Raw genomic sequence first — 22,218 nt, forward strand, 5'->3', positions numbered from 1 at the left:
ATATGTAAGCACGTTATTGTAACTTGCACTTTATAAGTATCTTAGATGTACTTTTTATTTTTGTATGATGTTCAATTTGTACACATCTTAATTGTGTTGTTGGAGGGAGCCTGAAATACTAGATATCCATTGCCTGTACATTCAATGTAATTGTTGTGCATATGATCAAATGTACTTCAAAACCATAACCATTCCATATATAAAAACATTTAACTGAGGTATGACAGGTATGCACGTTTAAGTTTGAGTAATACAGTAAAATAAATATCTATATAAAGAAATAATGACGTGTCGCTGTCATACAGCTCTGCCTTGTTGATGGTGTAAAACTTGATCCACGTGCTCGCCTCTGTTTACACTGCTGCGTGATGACGTCACACGGAACCCCACCCCTCACGGCGAGCTGCCTGGCAACATGAGAGAGAGAGCAGGGAGGTCTGCAGCCGATAAGTGAACAACCTGCTCACTCTGGACTCAAAAACTACCAGAAACCACTCCCAGCCGTACAATGGAGGATGCAGAGACAGGTAATGCATTTGCTAAAATATCTCTCAGTAACTATGTTGTCATCTGAAAAAGGTTCCGGTAAACTTTTGTCTTATATGAAAGTTAGCAACTAGCTAACTTTGCGCAGTTACAGTTGGTGCGCTGAGAACATATGCTACTGTTCACTTCAAACTCAAATAAAAATGCATTTCCGTGACAATGTTTGGACTGAAGAAAATAAATATGTTGCATCAATAGAATGACAACGATAACCAGGGATATCACGGAAGTAGAATATTACACAGCATTTGTTTAGGTTACTTCAGTGAAATAAACGAGGAAGTTGTTATTTCCATTAAGGTAAATACTTTTTGGGCCTACTTTTATATACACTAAATGGTGAATTGGGCGTAGTTTTGATACAATCAAAAGTATTCGGTTGAAGATTGTTCTTAGAGTTGATAACACATGTAAGATCTTAAACTTTTACAAGTAGGTTACACCCATTTGAAAGCTTACTACATGTTCTCTAAATCTCCCCACCTTGGTTATACCTGTTCTAGTCAAGCCAAACTGTCTAGAATTTCGAACTTTTTTGAAAATAGCAATGATTGCATAAAGTTGTTTGAAAGTAGCATATTCCCGTCAGTCAATGTTGGAAGGCTGTGAGGCTTAGGGAGGTCAAACAGGCCTAAGCACACGTGTGGGACTGCCAAGCATTTTTAATAAAAAAATAAAAGATGAGGGGAGTGCATGATTCACAGATATGCTGTGACTGCATTGGAGCATTCCTGCGTCCTTTCCTCTCCAACACCTACTGGGACATTTCCAACCCTGCTAGGCAGCCATCTGCTCTGTTATACCTTGGCACAAAACTTAACCATCCTCCAGGTTTGTCTACTTGCATATGATACTCTGTAGTTCAAGAAATTAGACATTTGCAACAAATAGAGCTTTGGTAAGATTCAGTTAATTTGATCATAATCCCTCTTCTCCTGTACTTCCTTTGCTCATACCATGACCTTGTAGTTATTGTGGAAAGAGAGGAGTGACAGAGGTCTATTTGTTCATCCCAAGGGGGTGCCAGGTAAACAAGGCATAGCCTCGACCTCATTTCCCTTCAGCAGAAACATTCTTCAACCCCCTGGAGAAATGTAATTTCCTGATGTCTGCATGCTGTATTTCGTCTTTTTTTCTTTACCTCAAGGTGAAGAATATTGTAAGCACCAAGGAAAGGCTCAGCATATTTGAGATATTGACAGATGTTACCTTCTACTGGTTGATGATGAGGTGCTTTTTAATATCAGACTTAATCAGATGTGTTAGTCTCTGTGCGTGAGCTAGTGGTGACCATAGTAAGAGAAATACTTTGCATTACCATTTCCCTGAAGTAGCTCATAATGTTTTTTATTTTGTTTAGAGGTGTTTCCATCAATGTATTTTTTATAAAATAGTTTCTGAGTCAGTTCAGGATAAGGAGTACTTGTTTGGCTGCTTGTCTTGTGACCATGGTTCCTCTTTGTTAGTGTATGTTTCCTCTGCTCTTCCTATGCGTGCAAAGTTTCCCCTCAACACATTACATTATTTTCCACCGTGTGTGTGTGCATCTTTTCTTTTTGTTTCTCTTAAAGTTGGCATATGTGGCAGTTTTGGCTGTCTTTTATGTAGCAGAAGTACACTTTCCTCCTTCCTTTTTGTCATTGTATTCCTTTTCAATATAATAGGAACTGATTAAGTTCTGCTTTTTATAGTCCTACTCTCATGGCAACAGGAGGTGAAGTTCACTGTATTGTAACACATTTATGCAGGTCTCTATGGTAGCTGGCCTGGCAACATCTGCACCTGCGTCCTTGTTAATGTTTTTCCTTGAAACTGTCACCTGAGAGAAATTCAACCTGCTCAGTTACCAGTAAAAAAAAAGGCACTTGAATGCATTACAGATCTTGTTTTTGTATCTGTTTTTGTTAATTCAGTGTATTACAAACGGTGTTAAGGGGTTCTTCTCCCAAACATTTGTCAGTATTTCAAGTGGCACATAACAACAGCTGATAAGGACGAAAAGGAGCTAGGTTAGCCGGTTTAGGAAGAAAGGAGGTCAGTGCGGATACTGAGTTTGTCTGACTCGCTCTGTCATGTGTCTGCTCTCCTCTGACGGTGTCACCTCTTTCTTTTCCCTGCAATTGAATGGATTTTCTAGTCGTAACTTCAGATCATATAGGTCCTTTTTTTTGCTTGTGTTGGAATTTCTCTGCTTAAGTTGTAGCTGTATAGCACAGTTGAATTTGAGATTGTCTTAAGGAATAGCGTATTTGCTATGGGATATCTTTTCGAAAACGGCATTGATTTTTTTTGTCATTGGTGATGTCTGTATAATTACTGCATTTTTTCTTATACAGAATACCTTATACCTTTTTATATATCAACTATGTTAATTCTGAGGACTTTATGCCAGTGTTCTTGAAATTCCCGTCAAGTTTTTATTCCCTTAAACCTTCAACAGAATATCTCACGCTATACTATTTTCTAGCTTGTCAAGAAAGTCATGATCTGTAGGATCCTGGCTGTAGCATGTGTCTGGTATTTCCTGGCTCCTTGATAGAAGCATTTGCTCTTTTCTCAAATGAGATGTCCAAAAGGCAGACAGCCAGGCTTACCATTCTATCTTGTTTTTCAAAATTAGTAGTCTAATGAGATTGATCATGTGCAGTGGCCAACATTTTTGCCTTATTACATTTCAGTAAGGCACAACTGGATGCTTTCAATTGTGAGGAAGTCTGTGTCATGGATAATATTCCTCCAACCATGTCGGCCTACAGCTGATTTGTTTGTGTTAGCGATGCGTTTCGCTAGAAGAAAATCATATTTTCCTAGATATCTTGAGAATTTGGTCACAATACTGACCAAAAATCAAGTTAGTCAAATGGATGTTTATCCTCTGTCCTGTTTTTAGACATTTTTTAAACATTCTGAAAAGTGCTTTTGCATTTTTACATGATGGAACATGTTGAAACATCATAGCTGTAGTAATACAATAATGTTCATTCAATAAATACTGTTCATGTCAGCATTATAGATCAAAGACAACTCGGCAGCTATCTTTATTTTGTATTTGTTCCATTGTGAGCCATCATTGAACTAAAACATACTCAGCTCTTAGCCTAACCAGAAAACCTACAGTTTGTCAGCAGATCTTTACATTTCCTCTCAAAGATGAAAGGGAAATCCCCGTGTCTGTTTCAAAACTTTGATCTTTGAGATGATAGTTCTTTGAATCAAAGTTGAGCTGAATGTGGTGTATGATTAAAATGTTCCCTATGTTCTATGAGCTATTTATAACCGCCCTTTAAAACTTCAGCACTATGCCTAGCTTACTACTGAGAGAGTGATGAACATCACAGCTATTACAAGACAAGTTGAGGCAAAGATAACTCTTTATAACCAGTGGGCTACACATCATATTTGTGTTAATCATTTCATGCAATAAAATGCAGTCTTAAATAGTATTTGTTACACAACTTGAAGAGAAAACTATAGTAATGGTTCACTCATATAATGCAATTACATTCCTTATCATTTCACTTCTTTTTTATGGAGAATGTTTCATTAACCTGTGAGATTTGGCCGAGCAGAGGTCTCACCTGTCTGGTAGCTCTGGCAGCTCTGGCATCAGACGCAGTATCTTCCAACATGACACTGTAGAGAGAAACTTTGGCCCTCACTGTCAAATGGAGCACAGTGGGTGTAGATTATACATTAACAACTATATACCTTAACTAGGGATGTCCCGATCAGCTTTTTTTGCTCCCGATCCGATTCCGATCATTTGATTTTGACAATCTGCCGATACCGATTTTTCCCGATCCGATCTTTATGCAATGCATTAAGAGAAAAACAAGGTAACAGATAACGGCTGGTCATCCAACGCGATGAATTCAGCTATCTTGGCTGTTATTATTGTTGGCCTTTTCACTGTTCTGGGGCAGTTTCTCTGTCCTTTTTAAAAGTCTCTGAAAGTGTCGGTTGTTTCAGTGCCGTTACCTGAGTGGCCGCTGTGTACTCGTTGTGTTGTTGTTGGTGTTTGTTTCTCAGGTGGCATATTAGATTGGTCGTGTTGAACGTAGCTCTGTTCTTTCCACCACGCGGAACCTCCGCCTTGCAAACATTGCATCTGGCTGTTACACTGCCTTCGCTTTCAATTTTATAATACTTCCAAACTCCTGACATTTTCTCTGGCCCGACTCCCGAGTCACCAGCTGAACGTAGCCTCTTGTTAGCTTACTGCTACTATTAGACACTGCGCCCTGCCCACTCTGTTGCCAGATTTGAGAGAAATAAGCAACCAGGTCTATGAAAACAAGCCCAAAAGAAGCAACACATACATGATGTTGTGTAATTTTAAACCAAAACTAAGGCCTCAGGATGACTTTAAGACGTGAACATGGTCATTTTTGTTTTGTAACATTAAATAAAAATAATAAAAATATTTTATTAAAAAAAATATATATATATATATATATTCCCGATCTCCGATTTTTTTCTCCCGATTCCGATCTTTTGAAAATCACGTGATCGGCTCCGATCCCCGATCACGTGATCGGATCGGGACATCTCTAACCTTAACAGAAGATTTCATTTGTCATTTGGTCCCATTTTTAAAACATTTTTCCATTCAGTGAGGACTTGACATTTTTAAACAAGACCTAAAAATACAAATCTCTGTAATGTTGTCTGTAAACCACCACAGTTTCCAGGGCTTCTGTTCTGCTTTTACTTCTTAACTCGGTTGTTTTTAAGGGAATATTCTTTTAAACAAGGGAGTAGAAATCTCTAATCTAAATAAACCATAATTGGGTAGAATCTACCTTTTGTATTTCCTTTTTTTATTTTATTAAAAATCGTATTAATAGTTTTTGAAAGTGTCCTGAACATGATTAGGGGACTATGCACATGGTATAAGAATAACGCTTAACTAAGGAAAAACGTTTTTTCTTAAATATGTTGGATTTCAATATGTCAGATCTTGTTTTAAGAATGATCCTGACTTAAAAGTTTAACATTTTTAGAGATAAGCTTGCTAACTTTCTTGCCAAGATTTATAAGAGGAGAGTCAATATGAAGTTAAAGCTAGCAGCCGGCTAGCTTAGCTTAGCTTGTTGACGTAGTGCCAGTGTTAAACCATCTTCCATTTACTGTACAGGTCAGTGTCTGTGTTCCCTCTGTGGTGTAGCTACTCTTTCTCCCCCCTTAATGTTTTTTCCCATGATGCACATGTCATGTGAACTTTGTGGGCTCTCTCCCTGGATCCTCAGTCAGCCATGTCTCATGATTCTTGTTTTAGGCCAATCATGTGACAGTGTATGCCATGAATAGTGAGGTAATGGATCTCATGCGGTGCTTCATTAACCAATTGAAAATGGCTGTTTGTGCCTGGTTACAGTCCGTGTGGATGGGTACCCATGTGTTGTTTTTGATGCTATTTTCTTATTTGGTTTATAAATCAAATATATTAAAGAATCCGTTCCAAGAACTTGCTAAAGTTGGATCTAACTTCAAAGATTGTTTTAAAGCAAATTTATGATTGAGAGAGACAGTATTTTTATTTATATGGGTTCATTCATGCAATACCAGACATTTTTCTTTTTAACAATGTCACATGAGTCCAGTGTAAGGACTGTTTAGGAGGGCTGACGTTTGGAATTAATGTTAAGTATTGATTAAGTATTTATTGTGATATAAAACATGTATTTATTTACCATTAAAAACATTGTTTGGAAAAACACAAAAAAGCCATAAAAAAAATGTAAACTAGCACCAATCCTGATTGATTACCTTGAGTGTATGGAAATTATAATAAAGCTTAATTTATAAAAATGATAGATATTACACACAAAAAAACAAATGTTGCTGCCGTTATATTTTCATTCTGAATATTGCATGTTTAAGATGTGTAAACATATTTTTGTGTGAAAAGAGGGCCTATGGGTTAGGGTGCTCTCTTGGTTGTGTTGTACATGTCCGTGTGAGACCATCTGAGAAACAAGAAGAGAGGAACGATGCTGGGGAATATTCACTGTTCTTGGTGCGGGCCTATTTGAGTGCATGCGTGCATGTTGATACTTGATCGTTTGCTTTGAGAGACTGTATGTGTGTCACTTCCTGGGCTGACCTTGCTGAATGGACGCAATGAAGCCTGACTCTGCAGATCAGGGCACAGCACAGTTACATTAGTTAGCCTTGCATGACCCAAATGATCTGGAAAGTACAGAAAAAACATATATTTTTTTGATTAAATCATGCTTTCTACTAGAAACTTCACACAGCTTCACTATACTATCACCCTCAGGGTACTGTTGTGCTCAGAATGTCTTTATCTCCCTCTTAACCTCAAGCTACAATACAGTCTTGATAACATCTACATCCTTTGTCATAAAGTTGGTGCTGGAATGCCACCAGGCTGCTTTTCTACTCCTCTGCAGCCTTTAGGGTACTAGCAGGTGTGTGCACACAATTGCTGGCTTTTGACACTCCCTGAATGTCTTTGAATGCAACGAGACATGACCTATTTGTGCACATTTACTATCTTCGTGCAGCATGAATTCCTTCACAGCTATCTCTCCTTTAGACACATATACGTATGACATGGCACTCTCAGATTTTGCATGGGGGAAAATGTGATTTAATGTATTATGTGGTTTGCTGGTTATAACCTGTGTTGTTTGAGTAAGAAATAATGGCAGTTAAATTATAATGGAGGTTAATTGAATAGAGTTGGTTTAATTTTAGTGAAATAATTATGAGCTACAGTATTTTGAAGATTGAAAAGACTTTTTTTAAATGAAAATCATAGTTGCTGACCTAATATATTTACACACATATAAAGCCACATATACATGTTCTCTTTAGTCCACATAGAGCACTTTTCCTCAAGTAGCGTACACACAATACCAAGTGTAGCCTCTGGCATGCTCTCCCCTCCATTAGCACTGACTAGCATTACTGCTGCTCCAAACCGGACCGGCCAACCCGGATTAGCGCTTTGCCGTAATCTGGGACACTGCAGATTACGCTTTTCATCTAATGCCCACCACACAACATGTGACCAGCCCACACAAATGGGACCTCTTTTATTCCCTCCTTGGATGACAGGCTTGTTGACAGAAAGTGAGTGAGGGAGGGAATCGACAGAGAGACCTGAGAGTTATTGAAACCCGGAGTGTAACGCAATATCTCTGCAGCTCTGCTAACAGTGGCTAACATCTGAAAACGACGCTGATTGTGCAAAAGGATGTTTGAAGGATGGATTGAGCATTGACCTTTGGGATTACGGTGCAGAGGAAGGGTGTGTGTGGAGAGAGTGTGTGTGTTTAACAGCAGCTTGAAGACACAGGTAACTTATTAACAGCAAGGAAGGAGCAGGGAGTTCACTACGCCTCAGCCTGCTGCAGAATGGAAATCCAGCTTCACTGTGCTCTCAACACCTGAAAGCCAATAAAAAACGTGTTCACACACTTGGATATTGCGTTCCCTCACACACACCACAAGAGTGCAGGACGCTGTAAACAGGGAGTGAGCACGCGCCGGGATCACATGCAGACAATCAGCACTCTGCTGGCTCTGCTGTGGTAGTGGTGGGGGTGGCGGTAGGGAGGTGGAAGTCACTCCGACCAACAAACACTCCAGGCTGTAAACATGGAGCCCCTGGAGGAGTACCACTCGCCCTTTGACTTTGAACAAGGAGTGAACGCCAGCTACCTGTACCTCTCGCCGGCCTACAGCAACACGCCGCCCAGCTCGCCAGCTGTCAGGACCAGAGGTAATCACAAGGAGATGGAGAGGCCGGCGGGCGGAGGATGTGAGGACTTTATATGTGTGTGTGTTTGTGTGTGTGTGCTGGACAAACACTGGTTTGGTTAATTGGTTGCGAAGCATTTTGGGGAACAGAAAGCTGTGTGTGTGATATTTTTGCTTTCTTCCAATTACCGTTTATCTCGTTTAGTTTTAAGACTTCCAGACTGTTTTATTAAAAATAATTAAATTAAATGATTTGAACTTATTTCAATTGGTTGTTGTTGTATGGATCTGATTATTTCATTACACAACTCTCGCTCCAAGGCTGTCTCAACACCTTGTACTGTTTCTTTAATTTGATTTAAAAATGACTTATTATTGTTTGTGAAACCTAGAAACAAGGATAATTTAATGTCATTACAGTTCATCAGAAACATCTTTATGACAAATAGGATGTGTCATTTAGTTTGAAGTGTTTTTGCCACACATTCAATTTTTTATTTTTTTTTGTAATTGACTATGGAGGTACAATGTAGGAGATCTGATCAGGGACATGTTTATATTTTATATTTTACTAACTTAACTCTTTCAATCTTTTCATACTTTACTTGAATAGTAAGACCACTTTAATGAACAGAAACACAGAATGTTAACGAGGGTGAAAAAAAATTGACATTTATTTGCACTGCTTATTAGTGTCAAAAGTCACTTGATCACAATTGCAAACTACTAATTACGATTAGACCCAAGAGCTTGTAACTTGCATGTGCTGACAGTTTGTCAAATCTTTCTTTCAGACATGTTTCAGCTTTATAACTTTACATTTATTTCTCATTAGTTGTTATGCATCTGATATCTACAGAGAATTAGGTGGTCATTGGTTAGAGCATATTAGTGTAGGGGCAGCATGTGTTTGAGTCTGCAGTTTGTTAAAGGAGCCAAACTTCTGCCTTCACCCACATACAAACTCCCCTCTTCCTCTCTCATCGTGCGTCTGCTTTGATCCCAAACTCTCTGCGCTAACTGATGGACACACACCTACACGGCGTACATTTGCTGCTCAGCTACCTCCACACTCGCACATACAGATCTTGCATTGCTGCCTGAAGAAATATATTTCAACATTGTAAATGGGAGGTATTCAGAAAGGTGTTTTTTAGTAAAAGAGGACAGAGGGAAAGTGAATTACATCATTCAGTCACTGTAGTGTGCATCTGTACATTAGGTGTGTGTGTAAAGCCTCTGCTGTATCATCAGTGATGGGAGGAGAGGGCAAATGTAAGACGTGAGAAAGAGATATGAAGGCTTGAGGTAGGGCTGCTCGATTATGGCAAAAATCATAATCTCGATTATTTGGGTCAATAATTGATATCACGATTATTAAAAACGATTATCCATTTACTTTGAAAACACCCATTTATTGAAAAAAAAAATGTGAACAGTATGTTTTTAACAGTTGATTACCCTGAACTTTAAGTATAATTCAACTGAAAAACCAAAAAAAAAAAAAAAAAAAATCGTTTTATTTAGATTATGTTGTTTTCATAATCGTTGCAAGCCAAAATCGTAATTGCGATTAAAATACGATTAATTGAGCAGCCCTACAGTAGCTTGAGGGCAGATGATGTGTGATGCTTCAGAGGAACAGCGGGGGGTGGGTTGGGGGTTTTCATCCCTCTGTTAATTAAACAGTAAAGCCCATCTCTATTTCCTCTGTAAACGATTTACTGATTTGTAGTCAGGTCCCATGCATGTTTTAACTTGTAAATGTTTTCCCTTGAGACATATTTAATCATCTCTTCGTATTCCCACGGTATTAATTAATGTTAGAACGAGTAATGGCACAGCCCAGTCCTAAGATCCTGTTTGCTGTGAGGAAATGTCTCTGTATTCTTTGTTGGAATATCATTTAGCTTCTGGTATTTCTGTCTCAGTTGTAATATTTAAGAACTGGGTGGTTTGAGGAGTGATATCAAATAGAGAAAGGGTGTTTCCAATGAGGAGTGAGATGGAGGATTGGAGGAGATTATATAGGGTTTTGTTAAGGGGGGAGAAAAGTAATAAACAGTCAAGGATCATAGGATGGAAAGAGCACACTGACATTTGTAATCATGGAGGGTTGTGAAAAACATCCTTACATCCTAATATTTTGTTACTGCTGTTTATCTTATACGTCTCCTTGTATGAAGATGTTGTTACCTTAACCCATTTCCTCTCTTATTGCTAACCTTTGCTAACCATCGGCTGGCTAGTAGCCTAACATATTTTACAGACATACACGAGAGTTTTATCAATCTTCTTTCTAACTCTTGGCAAGAAAGTGAACAAGCATACAGCTAAAATGACCAGAAAAATATGTTTTTGTAGGTAACTGACAAATTAAACCATGTTATTTAGCGCCCTACAGTATTCAAAGGAGCAACCCAAATGTTCTTTTTAGTATAGTGTTACTTGTGGTTTCAAAAGTTAAATAACAATAACAAGGCCAAGGGTTTAATGAAATGTACTTTCAAGTCTATTTTGGCCTTACTTCAGGCTGTACTGCATCTGGTAATAGCACAGTATAGTCCCAGTTCTTTTCTCTAGCAGGTCCTTTTTTCACAATGATTTATTCAACTCCACGGTTTCCCCTTTATCTTATACACCTTCCTATTTCTGTCTTTGTTTCTGTGTGTTGCCTTCAACAGTGAATTAAAAAAAATATGAAGAAAGAGAAAATGGACTCCAGAGAGGCATGTTTGTGTATTCCCCGCTCATCTCTGACCCATTATATCCTCACCTGGCAATAGATCTGAACCGTCTCTGCTCTCTCCCGCTGTCTGAGCCCAGGATGGCTCCATCTAGAAAAGTCTTTGTATTATTGATGCAAAGCGGCTCCTACTGGGCATCTACATGAAGGATGAGTGTTCACTGTATACTGTATGTGTGAGGAGTGAACATATGACTGTGTGAGAGGGAGGAGGTGTGGCTGTGCAGTAGAAGTTAAACCTGTTCCCTCTTTGATACCACCCATCATCAAACAGCAACTGTAGCATCCTTTACTTTCCTTAAGCTTATTTTCTCCTCCTCGTCCTCCAGGGGAACAGCATGTCAGCTGAGCAGGGTTTGACAACCAACATCAGCCCCCACCACCTGTTCGCTGTCATGTTGCCAAGAGACTCGCCAGAGAGAGTTACGGATGGATCTAATATCTTCTTATTTGACCTCCCAGGTTCCCAGCTACATCCAGTCTCCGTCCCTGAGGTGGGAGAAGATGCAGTGACGTCTGTCGGCCCCTCTTCCCCTCCCCCAGGCATGACAGAAGAGGAGCAGCAGGAGCTACAAGAAGAGTTGGTCAAGGTCAGGAGGGATCAGGGATTACAGAAGTCTTGGTTCATGGAGTCAAGATCAGGTGTTGGACCCGATCCAGATAGTGGAGAGGAGTTTTAAAAGCAGGCTCCATTATGTTCACCACAGCCTTCCATAGCAACAAGATGCTTATTTCAGTTCCCTGGAGCGGCTCAAACCACTTACCTTGCTTCAGATGATTGATGTGTAATTCCCATGACAGCCAATGTTTCCAGCAGCTCTTTTGTAATGGTGGCATCTTGTTTGCTGTGATTCAACAGGAAGGAGAAAATGGAGTACATAAGTTAAACTCTCTTAAATCAAAGAACCTGAGCTGTATGTGCCTTTTTTTTTAAAAGAGCTGCCACATTTTGAGCAGCTTCAACTTACTGGGAAACAAACTAACTTGATGCTTCCTGACCGATCAATCAATTATTTGATCCATGAAATGTCAGAAAAAAAACAAATCCCAGCAACCAAGTTGACATCTTACAATGTCATGTTTTATTAGACTAACAGTCCAAATCAAATAATCTACAATGTTAAACATGAAAAAGGAGAACATTTACAAATTGAGGAAGCTGAATTCATTTAAATCTTAATTTTAATTGTGTATCCAAATAGTTGCTTATTTATCTCAACATATTGTCTCTATTTGGAAATAAACAGTTGATAATATTTCACCTTCACTCTCTTTATTTGGTTAAATGAATATAGACAAGGTTAAACATACCGTGTACATCTAAACTTCAAAAAGGTATACGTTAATGTCTCCGTGTGTGTGTGTGTGTGTGTGTGTGTGTGTGTGTGTGTGCAGGTTGAGGATGAGATCCAGACTCTGTCCCAGGTGCTGGCAGCTAAGGAGAAGCAGCTGGCGGACATTAAGAGGCAGCTGGGCATCACACCTCTCAACGAGCTGAAACAGAACTTCACCAAAACCTGGCAGGATGTCACCACCTCCATCGCGTGAGTGCCCACCCACCACACCACAGCATGCTGCCGTCTGACCTTACAGCACACTAATATTTCACTAGATACATTTCACATGGTACCGAGCTCTTCCCTTTAGAATATAGGCAATAGCATCTCTCATGAGATAGCTCTGGTAGTAGCTTGTCCTCTGACCTCATGACACACAGCTCTATTATACAGCATTTCTTCAACATATACATCTTCTTTGATCATGTTTTATTCATTTCCGCACTGAATGTCTTGAATACATGGTTTTAATCTGTCAGCGCTGTTGAGAGGAGGCTCTTTCTCCTCTGAACAATAACGAAAAGGATGTCAGTGCTTTTGACAAGCTGCCTGTAGCACATGTGAAACCGTTTGATGGGTTTCAAATGAGAGGAAACGGAAAAAAGACATTGAGGTTTAGTTCACATCTTGACGCTTCTTTTCAGTCTTTGATCTCTGTGTCTCTTCTAATCACTTTCACATCTTCTCGTTTTGCTTCCCATTCTCTCCTCTCTCTCAGCTATAAGAGGACCTCTGAAACTCTGTCCCAGGCGGGTCTGAAGGCCACGGCGGCGTTCTCCAACATGGGCTCAGCCATCACCCGGAAGCTGGAGGATGTCAGGTGAGTCAGACAGGAGACTTCAGAGAGAATATAAAAGGGAATAAAATGTGTAAAGCACCATATCTCTGAGGGACAGCAGTATCTTTGATGAATCGCCCAGGGATCTCAAAGTGCTGGTTAGATGGACTGTTAGAATCAGCCTTAATATACTAACGTCTTCTTTAGTTTCTTTCCTATAGTCCAGCGGGATTGCAAGTGGGCCGCCAAATAATTTGCAAAACATTATGATTTGTGTGGAAACAATTCATTATTAAGATTTTCTTTTATCCTTTCTCTTTCTTGATCCTCCTTAGCAACGGTCATTACAGTCCTTGACAGCGGTCTGTTCTACTGGATTAACAACGTGTCACGTGTTCTAAATTGACCAATCAGAACTTTATTTAGCCTCCGTATTGTTTATGGTTGAATGTAGGCCGCGAACATTTTTTTTTATTCGTAAATTGGCCCTGAGTTGAAAAAGGTTGGGAACCGCTGTAGTCCAATTAGTTTGCACATTTCTTTCAGCATGTCATCAACCAAATTCTACCGACTAGCCTGAAATAGAGTCATATCTACGCATAAATGTAGAGGTTATTAGGTGTGTTTGTGCATACAGTACATAGCCAATGTATGGGGATAGATTAAATAGATACACTTTCTGTCCTTAAATCCTACTTTCAAACTACCTTCTTCAATATCTACCAATAAACATGATATTTTCTGGTAAAACAAGGCTTAAAAAAACAGCAACAGATTGCTCCATTAGAGATAGAGCTCCAGATATAGCCTTCACCCCCCAATCCTAATCTGTCTTCTCCCCTGTCATCCTCCTTCTCTGGGGATTACTGAGCTGCAAATAAGATTATTAGCCCCTCAAAGCAGCAGTGTGCGGAGAAATGCAGCCTCACGGATGAGCCTCCACACAGAGACCGTTTTGGGGGGTGGGGTAGTGAGGATCGACCTGACAGGGGTCAAAGAGGGGGGATGTGTGAGTGTGTAAGGGAGAGTGTGTGTGTTTGTCGACAAGATATCCCCCCTGTAATACACAGGATTAGCACACACCCACTGTGTTAATACACAATCAATCTTAATGGGATAAAGCAGGATTTATAGGATTAATGCACTTAGAATACTCACTGATTGAACATATAGAAGATGAATGTTCTGCATGTTGTGTTTGAACATGCAAGCCTGTCTTTCTCTCATTGTGTACTATTTTAAAATGACTACTAACGCCCCCTTTCTTCTCCATTATGCTGTCGGATAGTATGCGCTCATTGCAACACTCAGCTAGTATGCCTGTCATGAGGTAAGAGGAAGTTTGTGTTGATGTGACAGGCACACAGTGGAGCCCTCTGAACTATAACTGTTGAATTAAATATGATCCAGGAAAAGGCTGCACTGTGTGTTTTTGCAGGACTACAGGAAATAGACACTTGTTTGGCTTTGGATCAGTATTTCCATTTTATAAAAAGGTCCTAAGTATGTAAGTTGAGTTTGTCAAAGACGACCAATGCTAATATCTACCATGAGCTATCTAGCTGCAGCTTTTATAATCTTAGCTAGACAGACCTCTCTTTTGTCCAGTTGACAGCAGCCTTGCAAAAATGTTGTCAAAAATATGGAGATAAAAGGTATCTTTGAAACCCAAGGCAGCATCCGTTAGCTGCTTGTTTAGACGTCCGCATTCAGGAAGACGCTCGGTCCAGTGTACTATATATTCCTTTCTGACCAAATTTTGAACTCAAAATTCCAGATATGAGTGAATTTGATGAAGTGTAGGTCTAAATGTGTCAGATTAGAGTGTACATCATTTTCATATTCAATGAATTTATGGATTACCTGAACAATTGATTAAATAATGAATTGTTTAGTCTATAAAATGTATTTCAAACTATTTAAGGAGTGTCTTCAAATAGTTTGTTTTGTCTGACCAACAAATACATTTAGTTTTCTGTCAAAGAAGACTAAACATGTTCATATTTGAGAGGTTATAAACACTGAATCTAGTCAGTTATCCATATAGTAGCTGATAGCCTAACGATAGACAAATGTATAATTCATTTCAGCACTATGCGAGATTAAACAAAGTAATCCAATCATGCAAAGCATTCTGACCACAAAAATATCACAGAACATTAGCATCCATCATGTTTCTACAGCTCTCCCTCTAAGGTCTGCCTAGATTTATTAAAGTTGTATGAAACAACATTTCAAATGCTACAAATCGATATTTATGTTGACTACTCTCATGGTTGTGTTTTCATGGAAATCAACACCTCTTGGCATCTTTCCGTAGAGCACAAATGGGTCACTTTAAAATCCTACATTGTCTGTATTTAGTATCAGATTACATGACCTCTAAAGGTGTGTTATCCTGCTCCTTCTTCCTTCTGAAGAGGTGACTTGTTCATATTTTTGCTGAAATTGTATTGATTGAGAATATAAGCATGTCAGATTTATCCAAATACTGTAGGTTGGTCTGTGATTTTGTGGTTTTGTGTCTTTTATTTGACAGGAATGCAGCACCAACCTTCAAGTCCTTTGAGGAGAAAGTGGAGACTTTGAAGGTAACATTTTCTTTTTTTCAGACACGCCTTACAAAACATTGGCAGCTGAACTAATGACTATAAGGACTTATAGTATTTAACGGGAATGTAAACAGGACATTTCACTAATTTAGTTTCATTATATTTGTGTGGAAATGTGTGTTGCCTTTTAGCAGCTTAATGAAGTCTTATAGACATGGTCAGATGCTTTGTATATTAACTGAAAACATAACCATTTCAATCAGTATGTAATAAATCTATGAATAGCTTTATCTAATAATCCCAAAGTGGAATCCAGCAAACTGAAACACTTATACAGCAATATTTAGCTAGCGTTAGCCACTTTAAGCTACTGTTTTAGACCCCCAAATGACGCTAAGGCAGCAGAATACCTCAGTCTATTAAACTACATGATTGTAAAAGGATTATGTTATTATTTTTATTTAAATCGATGTATTTCAATCTTAGCCCCCAGATAAGGCTACTTAGTGACAACAATTTGTTTGTGTGTATGTATTACTTTGAGTTACTGAATAATTCTTCCTTGTTTTTCCTCCTCCCTCTTCCGCAGACTAAGATCAGTCCCCCAGCCTCCTCCAGTAGCCAAGGCGAGCAGGAGGGCCCCTCCAATGAGTCTGTGCTCGGTGTGCCTGAAGGCTCGCCCCCCCAGGAGACTCCAATGAACTGAGACCTGCCTGACCTCCCAGCCACCCCTCCTCACTTGACCCCATCACCCCTGGACCGACAACACTCGCCCCCTAAACTCTTTGTGTGCCAGTCTCCCTTTTATTGGAAACAAGTGACTTACCACAGCCTGTGATCTAATTGTCTGATCTCTTTGTTTGACACGTGCGCTCTCTTGTTATCTTGTGTGGAAACTGAAAGCATGGGATGGGTGCAGGCATGGGGTCTCGTGTCGACCAGACGTATTTGAGTCTAATCTGGCTCGCTGTGGGAGAAATACTCCCTGCTGTAGGACTTCTCCTTTTCTCCCTATTTATCTGCCTTTGTCTTACCAGCAACACTCAAATGCCAAACATGTTTGTTTTTCTTTGTCAAATTAACACTGTTTAACATGTTTTTGAGTGTAAAAAACACAAATATAGAAATATTACAAAATTGACAAGAGAAAGATTTATTCCAAAAAAGACATTATTATAAGCACTTGTTTTGTCTGACTCCATTTTGTGGCTGTTTTTGGTTTACCATGGGTTACCATTTTGGGGCCTAGATCATTTCCATTTTCTTTGTTAAACTTAGGACAACGCACAATCATAAATTAGTCTAACACTAGTGTCATATAGGTACCTTTTGTATACTTTACCCCACAGTACTGAGCCAACAATACTGTGTGTCACGACTGCAGCCACCAACTACAAAGCTGGTATTTCAAAACACACTTCAGAATTAAAACCTTTCCTTTTTCCATTGTTAAGAGTCCGTCAGAAAATGGTCTCCACGCTCATATAGTTACAGGAAAACAGCCAAGATCAGCAAAACAGCAGCAGAGCAAACACAGTCGAGGTTCAGCCTTGACCCGAGGTGAGAGTGAAATAAATGTGTCTCTTCCAGAGCCAGAGTCAATATTTAAACACTAGTCCATTGTTTCTGCCTGGGAGGCAACACCTAGTCTCTCCCCTTTCTGTCGATAAGCAAGGCAGAGACTCCTGTGGCAGTTTTATTGTTTACTTTTATAGAAGTATTGAACTAAATGTCGCTTAGTGTTCAAGTTTGACATTGTTATTTTAGCCATGGTAGCAGAATGGCTCTATAAATGGTAATGCAGGCTGTTTGGTTAGTCCAACACTGAAATATCTTAATGATTGGAGGAATGTCATAAAATATTTTACTAAGTCATTCATGCCCTTTTGGGGGTCCCTTAACTTTTAGTTCTTGCACCATCACACTCTCCAATCCTTTGGTTCATGACAAGTCATTGTATGCAAATTAGCAAGCTAACGTTGCTATTTAGCCAACCTGACCTGCTAGCATGGCTGAAATCTTGTTACCCCATTTTATTTTTAGATAAATGTTCAAATTCTGCTTTTGTTTCAGAGTCTGAAAACTATACAGGATTAAAAACAGTATTTTTTGAAAATGCTGCTTTCAAACAGACCAAAAAACCTTTTCTAATTGTTTCAATATGGTTATATCAGCAGTAGCCTTAATCACATAACATTTTTCTTGAGTTGGCTTTAAATCTCATACTGCTTTAGATGATTAAATATTATAATCTATTTCACTAAATAGTTACACTCAAAATAGTTTTTTAATATGCACAAGGCTTTTGATGAAGGTAAAATAAAACTTGAAAGGCAAACGGAGCCGGTCTGAACACAGCCAAGGTTTCCTCTGATATACAGATGGAGGACACAAACATTTCTAACACTTCTCCTGTTACGATGGGGCAGGACCAGCCTGGTACAAATCTTCCCCTGCTGTTGTTCAATCGCAAAACATGAATGTGAATCAACTCTCCCATTTAATCATTAGTGTAGCAGTTGGCATAAGAAACTAGATCAGTGTCCCAGGAAAACGCCAAATACGGGCCGAGGGATTTCTGCTGTTAAGATCTTGTTTTCGCCAACCATCACACAAATGTGTTTGCTATTCTGAGTGGACAGTAATGGATTTTTAACAGTACAGTATCTCCTGTCCTCATGTAACATCCCTTTCAAGCCATGACCTGGTTCCCTGAGAGATTCAGTTACAGCCTTTTATCTCAGGCATGAGGGTTTTATTTGCATTTAGTCATACAAACAGTGACGCACATGATTTGTTTGTTCTTTAATTGGAACCATGGAGTGAAAACATGCACTCTAATTAAAAATACCTCTGAAGAAACCTTGTTCTGAGTCTTTGTAACAATAAAGGTGCAAATGGGGATTTATTTACATGCAAGGGAAGTTCCTCAAATGCAACATGCCACTGCTTTTGAAGGATGTGACATTCTTTTTAACAAATCAGTGTGTCTATCAGGAAACACATCAGAATGAATTCACAGAAGGTCCAAACATGTGACTGTATGCCTTTGAGGACAAAACAAACCTCTACAGCTGCAGAGCCACATTTGAACACAAGAGGGCAGCCAAGAACAAAGACAACCCCAGATGCCTTTATTTTTCTCCATCCAAAACCACACCAGATTGACTCCATGCTGCTGAACTGACTCATAGTCATAATAACTGCTCAATATTATATTTAGTAGATATTTGATAAACTTTAACTTTGGTTGTTGCTCAATAAGTCATTAACACGTTAATAAAGAAACATTCAGGGGTTTTAACGACTTATATCAGCGTATTGTAAAAGAAAAGTGAGTAGGGAAAATGTCCTATTTAGAGTGGCTTAAAAAAAAAGTCAGTGTCCAGTGGGTTGCTGAAGTATTTCCTTATTCAACAAGTAATATTTCATCTGTCAAGTAAACAATTATAAAAGACCTCATATCTTGGTTGTGGAGGCAGGTGGACCCACATGCATAGGCAACAGGAAGGAAGAAGGAAAATAATGATGTATGTACTACACTCGGAAAAAGGCAAAATAGTTACAGCTGGCTCGAAAGATGAAGAGGAACACTTTGACCACGAAATGAAACAGAGGACACCTGCTAAATATACTGGGACAGGAGGGTGAGAGGGGCAGGTGAGAGCTGGAACTCATCAGGGCGGAGCACGCAATCACAAAGGCGGTAGAAAGGTCAAAAGGCAGGAGGTAAAACAAGACCTGACATATAACGAGAGGAAAAAGTAAAACAGGAAACAAACTAAGCCAATGACAATTTACCCATTATCATTATCTTCAGTTCAATATTTGTTAAATATTGGGAAATGTCTCCCTTTTCATCCAGAACTACATTGAGACAATACTTAAATGTCTTCTATTATTTTAGACAAAAGCTAAATCACAAGAAATCTGATATTGTACTTTAAAAGAAATATTGCATATGCACTTTTTTTTACTTTTGAGAGAATTTTTTCGCATAATGTTAAGGAGCAAAGCGCTCTTTGAACTCAGCAGAGAAGAGAGAAGACACAGTGACAGTGGATACCAAACAGCTGCCAAAGAATCTTTATTCAGTTATAACCAGATGCCTCCAGTCTTCCAGTCACACAGAGATAACTCTGGAAAAGGTCTTCACTGTAAACAGAGTCAAAAACAACAACAGCAATTTGTCAGAAAACACTATTAATAACAAGAACAATGGCAGTTTCTACACACACACACACATATCGGATAAGAAAAGAATAACTGGTACGGGAGGTAACAGTCAGTGTGTTTTCGAAAAATCTTAATATAATCATAGAATCCATTTCAATATATCGTGGAAAAGAATATAAGAAAACATCATTGTTGCAATAGAGTATATTTGTGATATAACAGATATATATTGCAGGTGCTTGTGTGGTGTGTAAACAATAAAGTCCCATGAATGTGTGACAACTGTCAGTGTAGTATGATGGAGCAGGCCTTGTTTTAAATGTGCAGAGAGAGAACATTCAGTTCAAACATGGCTTAGTTTGTTTGTGAGTTTAGAAGGCAAAACAACTTGAACAAAATATAAAAAGTATCCTGAAAGACTTCCCAACATCCCTGGCAGTGAGGGTATATCATTCTTACGTCTGCTATATGAAGCTACAACAAGCGCACAGCTAGCTTAGCTTAGCACAATTACTTGAATCAAGGGGAAACCTAACCTTTTCTAACCAGCCCCTTCAGAGCTCACAAATAAATACATTATATTTCACAAAACGTGAGTGTTGTTTTAGGGGGGTTAGTGTCTGACTTTAGCATGCCCAGGAATGTTTAACTTCAAGTGTTTGTGCTTGGTTAAGCTAATCATGCTACTAGTGATAGCATCACGGTCATATTCAGAAAAATAGACAAGAAACACAGTTCAGCTTAAATGAGGTGAAAGGTAGATTTGGTTACAGACCAGTTGTACAGACAGAGCCAGACTAGCTGACACCATTTTAAATCTTTATGCTAACCAGAATGTAGCGTCATATTTTAAGATTTAAACATGAGAGTGGAATAAATCTTAACAACTAACACATCAATACAAATAGACTTAAAATAACGTTTTAGAAGTGCTGGCAAGCCATTTTTTGTTACCTTCTGACAGAGCCAGGCTAGCTGTTTTCCCCAGTTTCCATTCTCCATGCTAGGCTTAGCTCATATAGCTATAGCATACGAGAGCGGAATCAATCTTTTTGATGGAACTCTCGGCAAGAATGCCATATTTCCAAAATGAAACACTATTAAACACGCTTCCTGTATACATAACTCTCTTTATCTTGTGTTTCCAGATCAAAAACACTTGATTAAATCTGGTCCATATGGGCCTCTTTCTTTCTCCGTGCCCGCCACATTTCTTTGAACCTCCTGCGCCCTCAAAGCAAAGGGAAGCTATTAATTTCATGGACAGCAGCGATTCTTATCAACTGAGGTCTGAGGTCACAGATGGAGCCTTCGCACATTTGCTGTTTTTCATCGCCCTCATCAATTATTCAATGTCTTGGACACAGACGGACACTCTGGCTCTTCTGCACCTCAACCTGCTGCTCGAATGCCTCAGCAGAGCAGACAGACAAAGTCATTAATGCCATACACATCTCTACAATCATTGCATCATGTGAAATGTCAGTGAACTTCAACCAGATGCAATGTGAATCCATGTTTCGCATCATAAACTCCTCACATTTCATTTTGGTCATCTGATGGAGGGCAAAGCTCTGCAGACGCAAGCGTTTATGATAATGAAGCACACACACTTGGACTGGTCTGAAAAAAGCAGCATGGGGAGGTTTTATTATGTCAATGTACTAGTTGATAATGCATGAGGTATGACAGCTTGCACATTGAAACGTGCATTTATGGCCGCAGGAATGGCTTGATCTCAGAGTAGAGGTGAACACACACATGCTCCGTAATCTTCTATTCTTACACACACACAAACAAACGGACAAACAGTGGAGGTGTTAGTGCTACATTGAGCAGATGGGATATTCCTTGGGCGGTCATGTGAAACACACACTTCATCATCTCTTGCTGTACACACACACACACATTTGATGCCATGAGTTTGACCCAGCAGCCTCTCAGCAGTGAGTTCTTCACATCATCACAGGATTAGACCTAAAGCTACGGGGACATATGTTGAGCAACAGGAGCACATATTGCCCGATGACATGATCTAACATAGTTGGCTTTCACACCTCTTTCCCTCATATTGTGTATCTGTGTATGTGTGTGTGTGTGTGTGTGTGTGTGTGTGTGTGTGTGTGTGTGTGTGTGTGTGTGTGTGTGTGCGCACCTTGGTTAGCTTATGCATGAGTGCAGTAACAGAAGTTCTTCCCAAAAGGTATTTATGAAAAATAAAACATAGGCGACAATGTTTGCAGCTGAGATATTTAGTTGCATATCGAAATGCTTGCTTTATAAATTCCACTTGATAAATGATGCAGGGTGACATTAATGTTGCAGTTGGAAGGTGGATTAGAAAAGGAAAGA

At 39.2% G+C, this 22,218-nt stretch overlaps 1 protein-coding gene across 1 annotated transcript; it reads left to right on the top strand.

Annotated features, from left to right (window-relative positions):
* The first annotated feature begins 372 nt into the window (after nt 1-372).
* On the top strand, nt 373-18,552 carry tpd52 (tumor protein D52). The gene is given in 7 exon segments (XM_034124485.1): nt 373-527; nt 11,486-11,613; nt 12,419-12,567; nt 13,079-13,180; nt 15,678-15,729; nt 16,280-16,367; nt 16,370-18,552. Coding segments are annotated over 7 exon segments (576 nt in total). The 5' UTR covers nt 373-508; the 3' UTR covers nt 16,408-18,552.
* The last annotated feature ends 3,666 nt before the right edge of the window (nt 18,553-22,218 follow it).

This window comes from Trematomus bernacchii, unplaced genomic scaffold (genome assembly GCF_902827165.1).
Source record: "Trematomus bernacchii unplaced genomic scaffold, fTreBer1.1, whole genome shotgun sequence".
NCBI classification, from domain to species: domain Eukaryota; kingdom Metazoa; phylum Chordata; class Actinopteri; order Perciformes; family Nototheniidae; genus Trematomus; species Trematomus bernacchii.